This window comes from Equus quagga, chromosome 16 (assembly GCF_021613505.1).
Source record: "Equus quagga isolate Etosha38 chromosome 16, UCLA_HA_Equagga_1.0, whole genome shotgun sequence".
Lineage (NCBI taxonomy): Eukaryota > Metazoa > Chordata > Mammalia > Perissodactyla > Equidae > Equus > Equus quagga.
The window spans coordinates 26447960-26470190 of NC_060282.1; the positions used below are offsets into that span (position 1 = coordinate 26447960).

The 22231-nt window shown below is 33.2% G+C and overlaps 1 protein-coding gene across 1 annotated transcript in view; it reads left to right on the top strand.

The window, feature by feature from the left end:
* CSMD3 (CUB and Sushi multiple domains 3) overlaps positions 1 to 22231 on the top strand; it is a 1175747-nt gene that overhangs the window by 272023 nt on the left and 881493 nt on the right. Inside the window, exon 4 of the mRNA XM_046642300.1 lies at positions 2678 to 2872. Coding sequence (XP_046498256.1) covers positions 2678 to 2872 — 195 coding nt within the window. The remainder of the gene's footprint in view (positions 1 to 2677; positions 2873 to 22231) is intronic.

Below are 22231 nucleotides of genomic sequence, written 5' to 3' on the forward strand. Positions count from 1 at the left end.
TCTTATTTTTGCTTTAGGTACTTTGTTCTGGGTAATGTTTATTTGTTCGTTTAAATCAGTTAAAACTGAATATAACAACTATTTAGAGCTTTCTTCCCTTTTTCCTTTTATTCCCCCACCTAACTGCTTCTTGTGAAATAATTTGGAAACTGTTTTTTCTCCTAGATATATAATTTTATGATAATTGAAGTCCTGACCTTAATTATTTTTTAGGGGGTGAGAGGGAAAGGAGTGGATTGATTCAAAGACCACAAGTGCTGATTTCATTAAGAGTATTTCCTTTGTTATTACTGTATTTAAGAAATTGAATTCTTATTCATTTTATCAAAACTTATTAACCTCACAATCTCTTGCAGCAAGCATCTCATCAGTTAATCAAATGAATTTTCGCCAAAATTAACTATTTCAAAATAAACTGTTTACTTCAAAAGTATTTTTTAAAGAATTGCTCAACATTCACAGACAATAAATATGTTTTAAATTTTACTGAAAGTAAATTTATAGTATATGCCTTGGAGAAAATAGTAAAGTGAAATATTAGACATCACTAACCTTGGTTACTGATGTTTAAAATATTTTATAAATATCATGTAAAATAACTTTATAAGTCTACATGTTTTACAAACATTATGTAAAGTTAATTTATATTATTAAAATAGGTTTATGATGTATCATTAAATGGTGAAGAAGCTTAAGGAAAATGCCTATCGATAGAAACCATTGATATTTAATTAACATTAGTCAAGTTCTTTACTTTTCTACATTTGAGAATCTAAAATAATAGTTTAAACTAAAAGTAAATACTTTTTTAATGTATATAATGCAAGTTCTATGAAATCCTCAATGCATTTTTCATTGATTAACCTGACCTCATTTGAAATTCATACTATTTTTCTTTTTACTATCATTGAAAAGTTTACACAGAAAATTAATGTTCACTTAAGAAACACTCCCAAAAGCACTATAACCCTCTTAATGGATAAACAGACAAAATTTCAGCTCTGTATACACTTCTTATATGTAAATGGCCATTGCTTTTATAATGTTGCAGCCACCTCTTTGAAGCATTTTTTATTTTGATGTTTTACTTAATGTAGTCATTGATATTTTAAATATTACAGTGGCTTATAGTTATTTGGTTTAGTATGAAATGATATTGCGTAGAATTTACTAACTACACAAATGGGATGAGTATCAAGGCATAATGGAAACATACTTCACTTTGTGTTGCAATGTCTTTTTTGCTTTGTATTTTGCAATAATTTCAGACTTTCAGGTAAATTGTGAAAACAGTACAGAGTTCCCAAATAGTCTTATCCAGTTTCCCTTAATATTAAGTACCTGTATAACCATAGCACAATTGTCAAAACCAGCATATTAACATTTGCATAATACTGTTAACTAAACTATAGATTTACTCAAACTGGAATACCTTTTAGCCCATCAATTCACCACTGTTTGTATTTCTATTGATTATTATTTGTAAAATAAAAGTAATATAATATAATGGTAGTGTAATAGAAAATTGAGAAAGTAATATAAGGAAAAATAATTCTTCACTAACCTTGTTAAGTAGTGTAAGTTCTATTATTTCTATATATTTTCTTTCCATTTTTTTCATTTAAAGTGAAATTGGATTTTTCTTTGAAATGAATATTATTTAAAAATATCTCATATTTGTATATACAAGTATTGTATATACTTGTATATTTTTAAGCGTGAACTAATAAAATAACAAGGTTAAAGGTAAAATATTCTGGCATATCAGGCATTTTCCAGATATTTTGCATGTGATCTAATTAAAAAAAACTTCACAGGTGTATGTACTTATTATAATTGTTTTATTTTCAAGGTTAAACAAATAATAGAGCTGAATTCTAGCCCAGTCTCTCTAACTTCAAAAATATGTTCATATTTTACTACACTATATTTTTCTCATTTACATGAAAATAAAAGTTTCTACCCAAAATGGTTATTTTATTTTTTATTTTTTTGGGAGGAAGATTGACCCTGAGCTAACATCTGTTGACTGTCTTCCTCTTTTTGCTTGAGGAAGACTGTCCCTGTGCTAACATCCATGCCAGTCTTCCTCCATTTTATATGTTGGACACTGCCACAGCATGGCTTGATGAGTGATGTGTAGGTTTGCACCCGGGATCCAAATGTGCAAACCCTGGGCTACCAAAGCAGAGCATGCAAACTTAACCACTACACCACCAGGCTAGCCCCCCAAAGAATGTGTATTCTTTTCAAATGAATCCTCATGATTTAGGTTAAGTAGAACCATGAAAGTAATGGGGAGCATATTAATGGACCTTCATTTACTTATTAGTATGTTAGTAGAATGTTAACTTTGAAGAAGCCATGTAAATGGTATTAATCTCAGTTTTAATTATCTGTAAAATATGAGTAATACTGACTTTAAAAATTGCTACAAAATGATAGAGAATATTTACATTTTTCTAGCACAAAGAATGATGCCTAATACCTATTTGGTAAAATTTAGTTCCTTTCCCATACTTTTCTGTTACATGTATTGAAATAGAAGACATTTCCCTTTTTTGTGACTCTTCTTAAAAGGAAAAGAGACATCTGTATCTACATATAATTTATAAGTCTAAGACATTAAAATATATATTAAAATAACTTCAAATTCTCCTTTCCCTCTCTTTTATAGAATTGCAGAGTAGTTCTTGTGGAAACCCAGGAGTTCCACCCAAAGGTGTATTATATGGTACAAGGTTCGACGTTGGGGACAAGATCCGCTACAGCTGTGTAACTGGATATATCCTTGATGGCCACCCTCAACTCACTTGTGTATCCAATTCAGTTAATACAGCCTCATGGGATTTTCCTGTTCCCATCTGTAGAGGTAAAGAAAAAAATAATGTTTATTTTTATGTTGATCACATATTTATTTGACAAATGAAAACATTTTAAAAGTAAGAGTTGTAATCAGACAGTATATTTGCAAAACATGTCTGGTGCTTAGTGCTTGTTTCTTTTATAAAATCTGAAGCTTAAAGAAATACATATATATATATATATATAACATATGTTACATGAAAAGTTTAGAAAAATACTTGCAAAATTAGATGACATTACTTGTGAAATGAGACAGTAAAATATATGTATATTTGTATACATATTTAGGCATTGTAATATATGTGTCTTCATATTTATATTAGAAAAATATGGAGTTTATGATGTTTAGAAATTTAATTAGGCTGTTTTTTATTCATTTCATTTCATGATTTTGTTTTCATTTTGAAATATTGACTGAATCTATGAATCTTTTAAAGATTTCTGGTAGAGGACTTATCATGGGAATTTGTGAAATTAAGACTGCTGTATAGTTTATTATTGATACTAATAAACGTTGTGTTATGGGGAAAACTCAGTAGTATGCTAATGTGGACATAGGTTCAAATTACAGAGCCTAGAAGATATAGCGTGTTCAACATCAGCTGAATTCAAGGATGAATCTTGCCCACAGAAATTCTGGAGACCAACATCATTTTCTCTTTGCGCTTTCTTTTCTAACAACCAAAAGATAAATGAGTTGTATCTTTTAGTAAGTTGTATCTTTTAATTAAAAGATATAACTCATTATCTTTTGACATGTGCTTCTGTAATTCCTTTACGAATGGGAGGTATGAATATCCAACTGCTCATCTAAATTACTTTGTACCTACCTCTTAAATGTGTGGCTACAAACGCTTGCAGGAGAAACCCTTGGAAATCAGACACAGCTAGCTTCTTATCCCAGCTTTGACAGTATCATGTTAGTTACCTCAGGCAAATCATATCAACTCTTTGAGATTAATTTATCTCAATTAAGCAACGAGAGAAAAAAATCCACCTGTTCCATTTGTTGTGAAGTTTAAATAAGATAGTCTAGAATTCTTTCAATGTTAGCTCCCTTTGATGCTGCTGCTGCTTCTATTACTATTACTGCTCATACTGTTATTGCTACTGCTGCTGCTATTTGTATGACTACTATTAGCTACCATTTATTAGATCACTTATACTAAGAAGTTTATAAGCATAACCACTTAAATTTCATAATGATATGAAACTTAAGCTCAAAAATTTAAAAATAATTGCTCAGGTACTCAGTAACAGTTTCTGGGGTGGTGATAAAAGACACGAGACTCTTGGGTCAGAAACAAAGGAGAGTGTATTATTCACAGAAGTGTCAGGAGCCAGACTATTAGCATTTTGTTCCACTTCTCCAAGCCCCACTTCTCATAGAATGATATGAAGTCTGTGAGATACCTCCTCATGTAAAAGTGGAATTATAGGAAAAGAATCATGAGCTTAGGGAAATTGAATCCTTTATATTGGGCATGCCTGTCCTTTGCTCTGGATGGAGACCCTATGTCTATCTCCTAAGTAAACTTGCCCTTTGCTCTGGTGGAAGACACTATTTCTATCCTCTGAGGCTATTTGCTATACAAACGTCTTTGAAAAGATAGTCTGGTACAAAGAGCAGAAGGACAGTTGGAATCTCTGCTCACAAGATGTGCAGAAATGTTAGAGTCCCGTGGCTGTGGTGAGGATGCCAGATTTGAACCTATTTTGTCTGGTTCCAAAGCCTAAACTTGTTATGATTTGATACTTAACCAAAATAATTTTCATCTCTCTTCAAATACTTTTTATTATAAGAGAGGAAATGGAGTTTTATATGTGAATCAGTCAAAAGATGTATAGTCATTTTTTTTTAAAGCATAAAACTCACTAAATCAAAAGGACTTAATAAGGTAATTAAAAGCAAGAAGGATGTTTAAGAGGCTTCAATAGAGCATTCCCGGTACTACCTGAAAATTAATTTCTGTTGTGGATCTCCTTCTTCTCCATCTCAGTGCAGATAAGAGCCTGTGGAGTCAGAAAGATCTGAGTCTAAATTCTGATTCTGCCACTTATTAATTAGAGGCTTTGAGCAAACATTATATTATTTTGAAAACTATTTCTTTAGCTACAGTAGGATGAAGACATAGACAGAAATACCCAAATCACAGTACCATTAGAGTTTAATGGGATAACATGTGTAAAGTGCTAGATATATATTAAGTTATTGCTTATGTTCTATCTTCCCAATTTTCTGTAGCATTTGTTACCATCTCCTCCCTAAAGAAAAGAATTACAGTCAACAACAACTGGATGGATAATATCCATTGTCCTTATATCCAAGTCTAATCCTAATACTAACACTTCTGTTTTTGTTGTTTTTGTTTGTTTTTGCCAGAGTATATACCCTACTTCCCTACTCATTCGCAAGTCCCTTTGTGCTTATATCCTTTGACTTCATTCTTCATGATTTTTTTTGTGTATCCAAAAAATGGCAGCTTCTGTTTTTGGAAATTTTTCCTACTCAACTTCAGTTTGCCAAGCTCACCCTTTCTTCTTTTTAACAATAATACTAGTGAATACATTTACTCATTCAGATATGTTTAATAAGGGCTTACCCTGTGCAAAGCTTTATCTCATGTGCTGAGTATCAAAAGATGTTTAAAAAACAAGTCTTGCCTTTAGGAATTCAGTTTTAGTGGGGCTGATGGTAAAGTAATCAAGTAATTACAATAATGTGTGATGATTACTTTAATATCACAATCTGTAGAGTGTGTTAGGCACCTTGATAAGGAAGATTTTAATTTCTCCCGGTTGAGTGGAAGGAAGTTCAGGTAGGGACAACACTTTAAAGAGAAGATTTCACAGAGAACTTGCTAAAAATACTAACTATATGGAGCAAGAACATTTTCAATGAGGCAATAATTTTCCTTTCTTGCCTCAAAAGTAGTTCTCATGTGTTTGTAATATTCACTGGCTAAAAGTGGAATCTGTGAAATCATACTTCATAGAGCACATGATCTAATTTTCTAAGGAGCAATTTATCTCCCACTAACCAATTTTTTATCAAAACTTAAAGAATAGAGGAATAGCGTATTTGGATTTTATGTGGTTGTCATTCAGTTTGAAAGAAATGATCGGAGACTATTCAATCTATGGCTTTCCTCCTCTGCTCTTTGCCACTTGAGAGCATACTGATTCTTTAATTTATAACTTTGCAGGGGGCTGATAACCCTGTAACGATCTGCTTATTGCTTTCCCTGGAGTTTACATAAAGTCTCTCCTTGATGAAACTTCGCTTTTAGAGAGTTCTTTTGATGCTTCCTAACAGTGATAGTTTAATTAAGAAAAATGAATGCCACATCAACCTAGAGGCTATGGTGCAAGGGTTTTTATATTTGTTCACAGGCTGGATGAATTTTATCAACACCATCTGCTAGTATTTGTAAAAAGCAACTAACTGCCTGATGCTGGGCTAAACAGTATTCTATAAAGAGTGAAACCAAATTCCTGTACTCTAAATCTGGAATGAAAATACCTGGCACACTTGCCTTTTCTGCACTCTCTCCTTTGATAGTGGTTTCCATGACATTTATTCCCACTGAGCTTTTATGTGGCATCAGAGTCCTTCTCAACCCAGCACTGCCAACACTCTTTACAAATTAAGAGCAGTTGGCAGAAAATGTGAAGTAGATATGCTATTCATAGGTCAAACATTCTAAAATTCTAATGGTATTCTGTATTCAGAATGGCATTTTGATATACACATCTCAGGGCAAATAATAAAAGTGTTTGTAAAAGTTCTGTGTAAATTATAGTGTTATAAATTCTCCTAAACCTGGATCTACAAAAAGTCAAACCATTTGATGGAAGAATTAGTGTATTAAGATTTAAGGAGTCAATCATAGAAAATTTAAGGTTGTATCAGGATGTTTTAGATTAATTACAGAAAATCTTAAAAGAGTGTTATATTTTCTTGATGATTTGAATCTATTTATAGCCAAAAGTAAAGATCTTGGGATCCATATGAGGTTTCAGGGAAAGCACTGATCAGTGAAGGGATATGATGTTGTAAAATGTTGACAGAGTTTATTTTGATCTGACAGGTGAGATCCTTTTTGGGGAAGGCTTGGATGTTAGTGATGTGGATGTCATATAGTAAATTGGTGCCATGCGACCTAAACAAAATATTTGTCAGTATAGCTGAGCAAAAGGGCTATTGAAGGAACTGTTGCCTCTGACAAAGCAAAAGAAATTGCAATTAGCTAAATTAGTAATAGGGAGTGGAAAGGGTCTTCCAAGCTTTTTTCTTGGAAGAAGACTGCTTTCCACTACAATGTGGTAAAGAAAAACAGCTGATGGAAAAAAGAACAGAAGCTTGTTTTGTCAGAACATAATTTCATTCTCCTGCTAGAAACCTTGATTGACAATTCTGGATCAAAATATGATACCAAAACATGGAATTCGGGATGAGCAATTAAAGGCAATAGTTGGAGAAGGAGAAAGAGAAGGGAAAGTGTAGCCAGATAATTATACCAAAAGACCTCCACAGAAGTAATCAGAAGTCAGAAGTAAAACAAACAAAACAAAAAAATCTAGTAGAAAGTTTTAAAAACAAGTAATACTTTTAAAGGACACATTGTTGCCACTGGTATAAGGAGGCCGGTGGTAGGATGTTTGTGTTTATATGTTCCTATGCTCAGCGGTCTGGAAATTATCTCAAAGAGGCATTACAAAATAGAAAACCTATTTATTCTGGGTAAATGTCATTATTACACACTTATGCATGTATAAATGCTGAGACATGATATTCAGAAATATGATACTACATTAATAATAGAACTGGTTGTTGAGAAAACTGAAGTACACAAGAATTAGAAATGAAGACAACTGGAAAATATTTTATTGAATTAAAAACCAAAATACATAAATAACTCAGTGTCATGCTTCTTTCATTCCCATTTAGTGATTAAACATAATAATAAGCTGCAAATTAAAAAATTAAAATATTTTCTATTGTTGGATTTTCTGAACTAGATCAAAACAGAGTCCATTTTTTTAATTCACCATAACATTACTTTTTAATGTTTTTTTTTTTTCCCTCCCAAAGCCCCAGTACGTAGTTGTATATTCCAGTTGTACGTCCTTCTAGTTCTTCCATGTGAGCCACCACCACAGCATGACTACTGACAGACAAGTAGTGTGGTTCTGCACCTGGGAACCAAACCTGGGCTGCCAAAGCAGAGCATGCTAAACTTTAACAGGTCATCATGACTGGCCCTAATGTTTTTCTTTTGAAGCTAAAATCTGTAGTTCCTTTTTTTAAAACATTTGGTAAAGAAAACCTAGTAAGTTACCACCTTCTTTTTCCTTGAATCTACTCCCAAAGAAGAGAATCTTTCAGTGTAACTCCATGAATCATAGAAAGAATAGTGTTAGTGATAAACTGTTCTATGCCAAAGAAAAGAAGAGCTCAAATGCACTGTTGAATATCAAAATGTCATGAGTCACACCATACATTAAAAATTTCTTTTGAGAATTGGGGCTTTTATGGTTTCATTTAGCTGATTTCCAAAGATGTTACCTTAAATGTTATCTCAGAAAATGTTTTAGTACAGACTTTGAGTTTCTCCACTACACTTGCCATTTTTATCTGAGCAGCATTATTTGGGCACAACACCTACTTTCATGAGCCCTGTCATTTCACATAAAGGGATCTGATGCCTTTATGAGAATTGCTATATTTGATAGTAATGAGGAAAACACTTTGTGCATGCATTTTAATAAACAAGCAAGTTAAGCATGAATCATTTGTTAATGGGGTTATATTATCACCTCAATAACTGCCAGCAAAATCCCAGTGATGTCAGGCCACAGGGAAAAATTTATGTGTCCCAGGTCACTTATGCTTCTTCATCTCTCCCCAGAAAATGCAACCAGTTCCATCAACAGTCAGGCCAACGCTCAATCATCCTCTCCTGTATTCTGATCTTGTTCTGAAAAATTTATTTGTGTGATAAAATGATGAAAATGTCCTGATTAAATTGTTATAGTAGTATCCTGCATGATGGAGCAAAGGACACATGATTTGTCTTTTAGGGTATCAGATCTTTGAGCTGATTTGCCCTCCTGCCACGTATTACCTGAGTGTGTTGTTCTTATGTCAACAGTTGAATATTTTTACCTATCTCAAGAGACTCTGAATGTTAGAGAGATTAGATTAAATGAGACAGTTTTTTAAAAAAATATTGATATAATGCCTAGCACATAGAAGTTACTCAAAACTTGCCAATTGTTTCCAAATACAATAATAAAGTAATTTAAAAAATAGTATGTAAGTTATGGCTATCACTTATTGTGTTACATGTGTGTTTACAAAATTTAAAAATATCTATTGACAGTTAAACATGTGCCTAGGGCTTTTAAATAATGGAGAATATTTTTTAAAACAAGAGAGTAAAAACTCTGGAAAGAATGGACTCTGGACTGATAAAAAACCTTGGTTTGCTTTACATCTCTGCCACTGAGAAGATACAGAAACCTTTTCTAGATATTTGATTTTTCAGATCTCAGTTTTCTCGTCTGTATAATAGGGGAAGTCCTTACTACTTTATAGTATTATGATGAAGATTATGTTAATGTATATAAAATACCTAATCTATAATATTCAGTTAGTAGTAATTACTGCCTTATTTCAGTTGTCATCATCGAGAAAGGTATTTGAGAACTGAGCACCAGAGAATGGACGTATTTAGGTTCTAGAACCATGCAGGCAGTGGAATTAATTTTTCTTAGAGTTGTAGTGGTTAAGAGGAACTTTGAGTCCCATATTTGCCTATCGTACTAGGTTGGGATCAGCAAGTAATACACATCGGTGGTGAAGTATTTTTCCCATGGGTAACAGGATTTCTGAGTCATTCATTTCTGAAAGTTCTCACATTTGAAGTATATTCAGTAATTAAACTGATATCTATTAAGAAGTCACTATGCACAGGCCAGGCTGCTAAGTGCAATGACGGATGAAACAGCCCCAGGCCTCATGAAACTTATAGTCTATTGAATATGGGGTCTTTATTTTGGAAGATGATCTATTTGCTACTGTGAGTTATCACCAAAATGTGTGTACTCTAATTCCATGCATAAAGATAGAGTGGGGTTCTTGCATAAGCAATAGGTGCTGGCCCTCTGTGAGTTTCTGATACTTAGAGAGGAAAATCAGGACCTTCTATTCCTACCGTTTATTTGTCCTGTGCTCTGCTGCTGCTGCTGCTAATAGTTCTCCATGTTTTTTACATTCAACTCACACATCATTTTCCCCATTTTTCATTTGTGAGTTGTGTCTTCCTCCATTCTGGAAGCTATTTACTTTTTCCCCCCTTTTTCCATCCTGTATATAATGACTCAAACATTTTTGTTGCTTTATTCTATTGTCCAAATTTTTTTGTTGCTTCATCTGTCTCTCTTATTTTAAATTAATCCATTTTCTTTGACAATAAAGAGACAGTCATTAGATCTGTATTTTGCTTTTTAGTATTATATGTTATGATACTGTGTTGTTAATTTATAGAGTTTGGGTTTTTTCTTCCTTAATGGAATGATTTCCACTTCTTTCTCTTTCTGTACAATTCCTAGAGAAATGCTGACAATGTGTATTTTGAAAATGTGACACAACAGTTAAGTTTTCACATTCCACTTTGGCGGCCTGGGGTTTGCCGGTTTGGATCCTGGTGCAGACCTACGTACTGCCGGTCAAGCCATGCTGTGGCAGGCATTCTACGTATAAAGTAGTGGAAGATGGGCACGGATGTTATCTCAGGGCCAGTCTTCCTTAGCAAAAAGAGGAGGATTGGCGGCAGATGTTATCTCAGGGCTAATCTTCGTCAAAAAAAAAAAAAGAAAGGACAAAAGTTGGTTTCTTTTTGAGGCAAGTGAGTCTAAGTGTTTATACTCATTCTGTGTAACTTTGAGCCATATGTGTCTATAGAGGCTTTTGTTTATTTGAAGTGTTTTGTTTATTTGTTTTGACAAGCAAGAGTTGAAAGTATTTGTTCTAAATGAAAGATCCAGATTCTTTGAGGAAAGTATATATTTGAAGAAGTTGTAACAAATAGTTTCATAATGTTGGTCCCCAAATAAAACAGAATTTTATAAACAGTAGGCAATACTCATTTCTAACACTTACCTACATCTCAAAACTTGTATAAAGAAAGAAAAATTATATTATCTTGGTGCCCACAAAGTATTCAAATGATTATATGGTACCATGACTTAAGGAAAAATTATGGAGAATGCTTAGCCAAAAAATATATTGACAGCTACAGGGTTCCCTGTGGTGAAATAGAGTGTTCAATGCATGATAAGAACCTTGAAAAGCAATCATCTGACTTCCTGCTAGGATATAAACTCAGTGAACCACAGCAATGACCATCTGGTATTCTGTTACTCTTTGTAAAGCCACCACTCTAAAGATGAGACAAAATAATTTAGGATAAATGAATGGAGGAAGGGGAATGGTAGCCCACCAAAGACATCGAATAATGCCACATGACATCTATTTTAATGTACTAGCTCCATGTGAAATGTCCTTGTTTTTTGTGTTAAGAAAGCACAGTAATAAGAATTTTTATAGGAATCCTTCTGGAAGGACATTTGTACATTTTTGGTCTTGGGCTCTTTCTCCCCTGTGCAGTTTTATTGGTCGCCTGCTATCTTAGTAAGTTATGTTAAAGGTGTGTGTATTGAGCCATTCAGTGATGAAAGACTTTTCATACAGTTTATAATAGAGGGCAAAATCTAAATGTTGAAATTTACATGCCTTCAGAAAGTCTACTTTTGATCTATTGCTCAATGTGGTCAAAATCTAAAATCTTTCTGTAGTCACTTTCTTTACGCTTTTCCCAACTGCAGATCTGATTCAAAAGAACAGAAATAATTTTCTTTTTACTTTTTAATGATTATGTATGTAAAACTGGCAATAAACATCTTAAAATTTGAAGGAGTCTTGAAAAATTAGTATTTTGTCTATCATTTTTGTTGTTCTCATATTTATGTCACTAATTTCTTGAGTTTTGACCAGGCCATTTTCTCTTTATTTACTGCTTCTTATATTTGAATATAACCATACATTACCATAACATTCCAACTAGATTAAAATATTAAGGTCACTTATTGTATCTTTATATTTAATTTATAGCTAACATTAAAAAAAGGTAGTTACAGTATAAAAACATGAACACATAGCAAAAAATATTAAGTGCAAATAAGGATAACTACAGTAAGAGAAATTAACAGAAGAGTAAGATGAAACCAAGAGTAAGGTTAATAATACAAAGGTCATGTTTTGTATTTTTATATGCTTATTAGAATCAGCATTAAATTTGGGTTTAATCTATCTGGGAACCTAAACAACACATGATTGGTTCATAGTGTCACAAAGTAAAAGCAAGCAGTTTGTAATGGAAAACCAAACTTACTAAGCAGAGTGAAAAGTTTCTTATGCAATACATCATAAAGAAGGCACAGTCTAACTTAATGATCTGTGTCCCTTACAATAGCAGTAAATATGAACTCAGGGAACAAGCTTCCCAGGGTTGCATCACATTTTACTGATTTATAAATGAGAACTTGATATTGAAAAGATTGAGAACTGTATGCATAGAATCAGTATAATCAAAATCGTGCCTATTGTCACTGGCCACTGTAAGTAATGTACAAACCCAACTATCTAGATTTAGTTCTAAACCAGTTTTGCATATTTTCAAAATTTGAATCTCAGTTTGTAAATGTGGAATTTGGCGTGCATGTTAATAATCTGAGAACAGAACCAAAAGCATGTTTCTGCATTAAAATGACCTTAATTTTTTTACATTTTGTTGTTAAATAGATGCTTAATTAATTTCCAAAATAAGTTAGTTTTTTTATATTTAGACATTTTATACAGAAAATTCAGTATGAGTACAGTTCACAAAGACTTCATGGTTTAGCATTAATTTGTAACTAATTACTTATAAATATAGTATCAATTATTCCAGATTTTCTGAAAATGCTTCATGATTGTGTTTCTCATAACTCCAAAATGGCTGTTGCTGCTGAATATTTGTACCTACAATAAAAAAAAGATTCTAAATGGTGGAGATGAGGTCACTGTTGATGCAACTACATATTTAGAAAATCATCACAATGCAAAGTATTATGGCTCAATAAAAATATTGGGCATTTTATTGCTCTATCCTTAAGTTTTGTTCAAAACAAATAGAATTTGATGATTGAAATGTTAGTAATAAGATGTGAAAATTATAAAAGTGTATTTTCAAGGTAAAGGAGAGATAACGTATTTGTATTTATATTTACTTAACAAATATTTATTGATTGACAATGATGGAGAAGAAATACACAATAGTTGGTGATTTTAAGGAGCTTATGACTTATGGAAAGCACACATAAAATAACTGTATACTATACTAAAGTATAAACAGCATCTTCTACCATATCCCCTAAAAAAGGTACAAATAAAATGTCATGAAAATCAGAGGCAGTTAAGAATTTTTTCTTGGTTGAGAGAGGGATCACGCTTGACAGAGACTTGAAAAATAACTTATGTATTCATATTGTATTGCCTCGTTCCTTTTTTTTTTTTTTTGAGGAAGATTAGCCCTGAGCTAACTACTGCCAGTCCTCCTCTTTTTGCTGAGGAAGCCTGGCCCTGAGCTAACATCCGTGCCCATCTTCCTCTACTTTATATGTGGGATGCCTACCACAGCATGGCGTGCCAAGCAGTGCCATGTCCGCATCCAGGATCCGAACCGGCGAACCCCAGGCTGCCAAGAAGCCCAATGTGCGAACTTAACCGCTGCGCCACCAGGCGGGCCCCAACCTCCTTCCTTTTCATTTCCTAACATTTAATGAGCACTTTCTTTGGTTCAGAGACAGTTTTGAAATCCTCTACATGTAATAACCTGTTTAATCTTCATACTCATGCTATGTACAGTGGATATCATCTAGATATGCATTTTGTAGATGGGGAAACGGGCACAGTGAGGTTAAAAAAGTTTCCCAAGTTCACATGGTTAGTAAAAGGTAGAGTTCAAATTTGAATTCAAGCAATTTGGCTCCAATAGCACATTCATAACCTCTGTATTATACTCCCTTCTCCACTGTCTTGATTATAAAAACTCCTCATTCCACTTTTTCTTTAATCTTGGCCTATATGAATGCTTAACGTTTTCCCTTAAATTAAATCTAACCAGCCAGAAAAAACAAAAAGTCTTAATTTTACAACAACCTACTATTTTTTTCTCCACTTTATTTCAACTCCAAATTTATTAATAATTGTCTTGTTTCTTTGCTCTTTATCAAACACTATTTGAGCCTTTCAAGATGTTTCAATGGGTGAAAATAGTGAAAGCACTTTTTAGGTTAGAAAACAAATGTATTTAGTCATATATAATGTGTACAGTTACATGAATGTTTATGGCTCTGGTAATGTTACACATCACTTGAGGAAACTAAAAGTGAATTGACTTTGGCTGGTGGAGACAAACGTAGAGAGGAGAGATTTCAGTTTCAACTGAGAAGGTCAGTTACAATCATCTTTTGGAGAGTTTTGAAGCACAGAGTAAAGAGTTTGAAACTTATCCTCTAAGCAGGTGTAAGTTGTTAAGTATATCTGAAAGTTTTTGAGATGGTAAGTTTGTTTTTTGACAATATGGCAACTGCTGTTCATGTAAATGTATCCATAATAAATGAGAGGTCATCAGCAATAGGCAGGTTTGTTTCCTCCATTTTTGCAAACACACACACAAAAACTGGCACAAAAGTGGAAGGTAGTTAAGGGAAGTTTCTCTTTTCCATCTGTCATAGTCCATTCAGGCTGCTGTAACAAAATACCACCGACTGAGTGGCTTATAAACAACAGAAATTTATTTCTCACAGTTCTGGAGGTTGGGAAGCATAAGATTTAGGAGCTGGCAAATTTCAGCATGTGAATTTCAGGGGGGTACATACATTCAGTCTGTGGTACCATCTCAACAATAATAATAACAGCTAATATTTATTAGGTCCTTATGATGTGTTAAGGATAGTTCTAGGCATTATATAAGAATGATCTCATTTTGCTTTATAAAAACTTGCGAATTAGGTATTCTGATTTTCTCCTTACATGTATCCACTGAGACAAATGGAGGTTAAAAAACCTTGCCTAAATTCACACTGGAATAGAGATTGAAACCTAGTAAACTAGAACCATTTTCTATTACGTCTTTTGTAACTTTCCAATGATGGTAATTTTTCCTGTGCACACTACTCTGAATTCATTGAAAGCAAGACTATCCGAATTATTTGTCAATAGGGAATGAATCCACCATCACTGACTTAGATAATTCAAGATTAATTCCTTGAGACATCTGTGAATGCTCAGCGGATAGACTGAAATTCCCATTAGCAAGGAAAAAATTGAGTGTTGATATCCACTTTAGTAACTATTAAAAGTTTAGTTAGGAACACGCTGTGGTTGGGCCTGGAACATTTTAGCAGAAAAGCCATCTTTAGATTCCTTCTGGAACTCTCTTTCCTATCCCATAAGTTTTAATATCTTCAGTACATGTTCTATTTGGATTCAACATCTAGCCTCTGAACAGACCATATTGTTCCTGGATTGCAGATGACTTCTTTAGGGATAAAAGAGAGACTTTCTAAGTAATGGTCGGAGATTAAAAGGATGTTATGTGGCATGTGGGAGGATTATTCAATGAGGACATTTTTATGATTTCCTTCCTTAGCAATCCCCAGCAGTAATCTCAAAAGGAAAGCGTTCAGTTGTGTGGGAAAAATAATGTGTCTCTATGAATCCTTCTTAAATTTAACTAAATTTAACTTTAGATAAACAAAGTATTACAAGCTATGGTTCACTTTTTTTATATGTTATGGATACACAAGGTCCTGGGAAAATTAGTTTATTTTATACAATGGCATTCTTCTACCAACTATCAAAATTTAGAATTCTTCCTAGTTTAAACTACTTTCAACATACAATCCATGTTTGGGGCAAGACTTAAAATTAAAGACAAAAAAGGGATAAAGATAAAATAGAAAAGAGAAAATATGAAACTGCTTAAAATATTCCTATATGACTAAACACTTTGTATACCTTACACATTGATATTTATTGGATTTAACATTAAAGGAAATATCACCATCACTCCTACTCTTCCAACTGCATCAATGGAAACGCTCTAGTACGCATTAGTGAACCTTGCATTTTGAGCAGTTTATTATTGAGAAATACGTTAAACAACCTTGCTGAGTCTTTCTGGGATGATTGTAGAAGTAAAATTTAGTAGGATTATTTCTTATGTTATTGTAAATTATGATTTCCCAAATTATTCCCCAATAAAACTTTTTACCAAGTTATATGAATGAACAATTGAAAGTATTTGATTCCATTACTTTGAAGAACATTTATTCTATCACTTTGTGTTTTCAGAAAAATCAAGATATCATTCTCACCTATAGTTATTTAGAAAAGTGTCAATGACCATCATTTCCCTACTCTCGGATTTGTGGCTTTTTTAGTGTTGTTTTTCCCGAGCACCAGTGTTTTGATTAGCTTGTAGGAAGTGAAGTTTTCATTCTGTATACTCTGACTTAGCAGCTAGCTGGGTTGGTGAACAGAGGCCACTTCCATTGTTTTCCATCATTTGAACAATAATGCAATCAATTTATATCCCACAGTGTTAATCAAGTGACCTTTATGTGTATTTTTCTCTTATTTTGTAGGAACAAATTATTATTGAGAAGTTTAGTCATTTAATGAGAACCTCAGTCTGTTTCACTGATTTTTCTTAATTAAATTTAGATTAACTCCTTCTACCCTAATGGATAATTCACTTCAAGAGATATATTATAATGGCCTTGTATGGAGATATTTGAGAGAAAGTGACTGCATTTAGGACAAAATTAAGGGTTTGAGAAGTATTAAGAAATCTTGAAATTCTTTTCATTTTATTTAATATGTAAAAATTGACTAATTCATGGCTTGTTTCATTTAGAATAGGCTAGGTCATGTGGTAATAACAAATAACCCTACAATCTCAGTAGATTCATAACATGAAGGTCAATTTTTTCTCAGTCTACCTATCCAATACAAGGAGGCACATGAACTCTGCTTACCATAGTCACTAGCTAACTCAGGGATACAGAGGCCCCATCTCAGAACATTTTCCCGTAAGTGCTATGGCAGGGAAAAAAAAGCACAAATGGCAATCAGTCAGTGCTTCTTAAAATTTTGGTCAGGAGGTTTCACAGAGTATGTCCATTTTGATTTCACTAGCTGAAACAAGTCATATGTCTACAAATACTTCAAAAATGGTAGAGAAGTACAAGCCTACCACAAGCCCAGAAGAAATAGCAGAATATTTGTAAACATTCATAACACTTACCACATGGCTTTAAGGAACGGACATTATATCTGGAGTTCCTAACAGGGGTGCCCCTTTTTCTTAGCTAAAAAGAACTATCGATATTGGCTAACAGGCTAAGGAATCTCAAAGACACTTGAGTAATGGGAAAAATCTTTAGAAAATCTTGCTAACTTTAAGAGGTCATCTGACGCCATCTTTTTAATTTTCCTCCATCATTCTTTTCCCTCCTAAATGTGGTGAAAAAAAGGATATTATTCCAAATTTGAGGAATATTTTCCCTATCATTAGTTTTTTATTGTGTGCCCATTAAAAATTTTATGCATAGACATACATATTTAAATCTATAGCAATATACACATATTTATAACCAAGATGTTTTCTGATCATATATCTTTTCATAGCATTATATTTTATATGCTGTGTCCAAAGTGCATGGTTGTAAAGACCCTTCAGCTTAGGTCTGCAGTTATAGTCAGGGTTAGGCTCTTTGACTTTTGGAACGGTAAAAGAAAATATTACTAACTGTTTCAATTTGCTTCAAGAATGAAATTTGGTAACTTGCATTTGAAAACTATGGGCTTAGACAGAGTCAACTCAAATTACAGTATTCAACTTTGTTTTATTATGTTCTCTTTCATCGCGTGGGTAAAAGTAAAATTAAAAATGCAGAAATAGTGTATGGGGGAATCTTCCTTATCATACATATGGCTCACGAATGTTTCTGTCTCTTGTTCCTGCCCATATGCTCATTGTAAAATCAGTAATGTCAGCCTTTCTTTCTGCTGGTGTCTTCTGCTTTTGTTTTCTTTTTCATTTTTTGTGTGGAAGTGTTGGCCTTGTATAGGTTTAGCACAAGCCTATCTTATTCAATCATAATTTTCGGCACACTAAGTGGTGATAGCAATGTTTTTGTTCTGCTTAGATGTTTGTGAACAAATACTTTCTGTGTGAAGTCCCACCCCTCCTTTTCCTTCTACTACTAGTTGTGGAAATGATTTAAAAATTCTTCATCATGAAAGGTGATTTATAAATATATTCTAAAGAATTGCATTTCCCCAGGAACCTCACTAGACGCACAAATGTTACAGTTTAAAATTCAGAACAATGCTTTGTTTAGCGTTGTAACTTTTCAGAGAATAGCATAAATTTGATTTCTTTGCTTTTCTCTGTGAGGTAGCCATTTTTACAGCTGTCACAAAATTAGATTTAAAGTCAGCATTGGGAAGTTATGTATGCACAGAGAGCTCTGCTTGTAATACGTATTTCATCCTCTAAAAATTTAACTACCTCTGCATTTTGAGCATCTATTTCTGAAATACTGAATGCAAACATAGAAAGCATGTGAAATGCACTATTGTTTTCTTCAATTCCATCAATGTCTAATGTATTTAGTGTAAGTTTTTTTAAGAAAATACATCTAAGGACCTTTAAATATTAACAATACATAAAGCTGTGTAAAAAGTTAATTATTTTGGAATAAGTAAACTATATCAGATGAAAACAGCACCATATTGTAGCATACAGAAATTTCCAAGATTTTTACTTCTCTTTGAAGAAATTTAAAAGAAAAAAAGAACACTGTCAACAAGCATGAAGGTTTTAAAATTTGCCTTACTTGAAAGCTAAGTTAGCCTGCCACAGTGTCATATATACTGGCAAAAGACATGAGACTCCTGGGTCAGAGACAAAGTCCTTTATTAATCAAAGCACAGTAAACACTGCGAGTTTCGTTGTTAAATCAGTTCTCCTTGCATAAATTGCCTTCCGAATACCACAAGACAATATGAAATAAAACAGTGAGTTTCTGTCACAACTGAGGAACCCCAAACTTTGGAAACTCCAATATTTTAAATGAAGACTTCTGACAAATCTGCTCAACATTTGACCCAAAGGGAGTCATCATTTTTGTTATCCTTGACAGGAAATCTCCCCTCTGCTCCAAAGACGCTGTCTGTATCCTCCAATGCTGTCTGTTATACAAACATCCTTATAAAGAGAGTCTAAAACAAAAGCTGTGTTGTGCCTAGCCATCCTGGAGTCAAAGGAGATAAAGGGATAAAAAAGAACATTGATCTTGTCTTTATTTAAAATTTTGATATCTTGCTTATCATAGAATTTTTGCATTAATTTTTATATTTTTAATGTTGAATTATAATTTATCTTGATTACTACATTTTGGCACCTAAAATTAGTGCCTCACTTACATGACTTTAGTTCTTTCCCTGTAAAAGCTGATATAAAGTTTCGGAAATGCTATATTATCTAACAAACACAAACTAACTTTATTGCTTGTTTTTGGCTTCAAATTTCATCTAGTTAAATAAGGTTAACCAGATAAGATTAAATTCTGTTCCACAGGTATATTTGTACTAAGATCCAAATACATTCTTCCCAAGGTCTACTACTTTCTTTTTCTTCTAGTGAATTTAAATATTTTGGTGCTTGCCTAAATATTGTAATAACAGATGTCCTCACAGATGTATAGTATACTACTTTGTGAAATTCTTGTCTAAATTTAACCAGCTTTGATGATTAAAAATACAAAAGTTCTTAAAATACTTCCAAAGATTATTTTTTAGATATATGATATTGTGAGTCTTACTTTGTATCAGGGATGCTAAGAAATATGACAAAATCCAGCTGATTTAGATGGTTCTCAGATGCTTCTAGTACTTACAGTAGGTAAAAATAAGAGGAACACAAACACCTCATTCCCTTGAGAGAGCATGAGCTCTGGAATAAACCATTTATATGTACTTTAGGACTCTAAAGTATAATAATATAGTTCAATAATAATAATATAGCTTGATATTTTCCCAAAGTCCCTATTAGTGACCTAAGAGGTCCTTATCCTTAGGAGTTAAGCATATGCCTTTCAGTTGTAAATTATTTTAAAAGGTAGGCAATAGCCATGATAGAGATGAACATTCTTAGTAAGCTTCCTTATAATATAAAAATGTAAAATCTGTTTTCCCTTAACCTTATTTTTTGTTGCAGTAAAGTATACGCAACCTAAAATTTACTGACTTAACTGTTTTTAACTATACAGTTCAGTGGTTTAAGTATATTCCTTCTGTTGTACAATCATCACCACCATCAATCTCCAGACTTCTTTTCATCTTGCAAAACTGAAACTCTATACCCATTTAACAGTAACTCCCCATTCCTTCCTCCCCTGTCAGCTGCTCATAGTCAGCATTCTTCTTCCTGTCTTTTTGATTTCGACTGCTCTAGGTACCTCTTTTAAGTGGCATCATACAGTATTTGTTTTTTGTGACTGGCTTATTTCATTTATCATAGTGTCCTCAAGGTTCATCAATGTTGTAGCATATGTCAGAATTTTCTTACTTTTTGAGGCTGAATAATATTCCATTGTGTGTATATAACACATTTTGCTTATCCATTCATCTGTGAGTGGACACTTGGGTTGCCTCCATGTATTAGCCACTGTGAATAATGTTGCTATGAACATGGGTGTACAAATATGTTTTCAAGGCCCTGTTTTCAGTTCTTTGGGTTATATACCCAAAAGTTGAATTGCTGGATCATATGGTAATTCTGTGTTTAATTTTCTTAGGAACCACTATACTGTTTTCCACATTGGCCGTGCCATTTTACATTCTCACCAAGAGTGCACAAGGATTCCAGTTTCTCTACGCATTGGCAACACTTGTTATTGTACTTTTTCAATAGTAGCCATCCCAATGAGTGTGAGGTGGGCCCTTAACCCTACTTTTAAAAAATCAAAATACAATACAAGCAGACCACTATACTCTTTCTAACATCCTTTAAGGATACGGTAACCCTCTTTTAAGGTCAGATATGTGAAAGTACAGTTGTAAAAAGAGAAAGGCTAAACAGGAGCTATGGAAAATTTATTTATTTATTTTTTTATTATGCTGGACACTGGAGATACAACTATAGAATAAACAACAACAACATAGTTCCTACCATCATGAAGAGAATAACCTAGTGACAGAGATAGATACAAGTAATCACAGAAAAAATCATATAATTACAAATTATGGTGAGTGCTATAAAGGGAAAAGTCTAAAAAAAGACGAGATACCATTAAAACATATCTGCTGTTTGTCAAGAAAATTTTAAGTTGTTTCATATGATCATAACTTATGCAGAGGTATTGCAATTGTATACAATTTTACTTACAACATATTTCTATTTGGCATTGTGGGAGCCTGAAAAAGAAAATCAATACGCTTAGATTTCTTATAAGGTTAATAAAATAATTTTCCTTTCCTAGCAATTTTTGCTTTTCCTTTCTAATATAAACTCCATTTTGGCTGCCAAGCTCAGAATGCTTGCTGTTGGCTTGCTGCCAGTTGTAAAGTACTTAATGACGGGAAACAAAAGAAAAAAAATCTCAAGAAAATGAGTGATCACCCATAATGCTGATTCTCTAACCCTTGATTCCGGTAAAGAAAGGAATCGTTTAGATCTCATTATGGAAAACTGTAGAAGCTGGGGGGCTTCATATACCCACCTCCTAACAGTTCTTGCATTGCCTACATCTCTTCTGTCAGTTGGCGAACCGAGAGGCCTAAATGTTGTCATTAATCACTCAGTGTGTGGTTACATACTGAGTGTATCTGTGCTAAGCTTCCTACTGTATATGATAGGACCAAACTTATTGTCAGAACCAACATGGTCTTAGTTATGCATTTTTCCAACAAAATTAAGGTGTTTGTTTTCTTTCCCAAATTATAATATTCTCAGGCTTGCTCATTTGGAATTAATTTCAGACAGAGAAATATTCAAAATATCTATTTCTCATACAACTATACTTCCACCTTAATTTCTTTTTTGCCTTTGAGCTTTTCCTGGAATATTCAACCCTCTAGTCTTGCCTCAAAGATGATATGTTAAAGTCTCCTGATGTTTTGTGCTTTCCATACTCAAACAACAGTTTGCACTATTTAAATTTATAATGTTATTCTTCCTTTGCT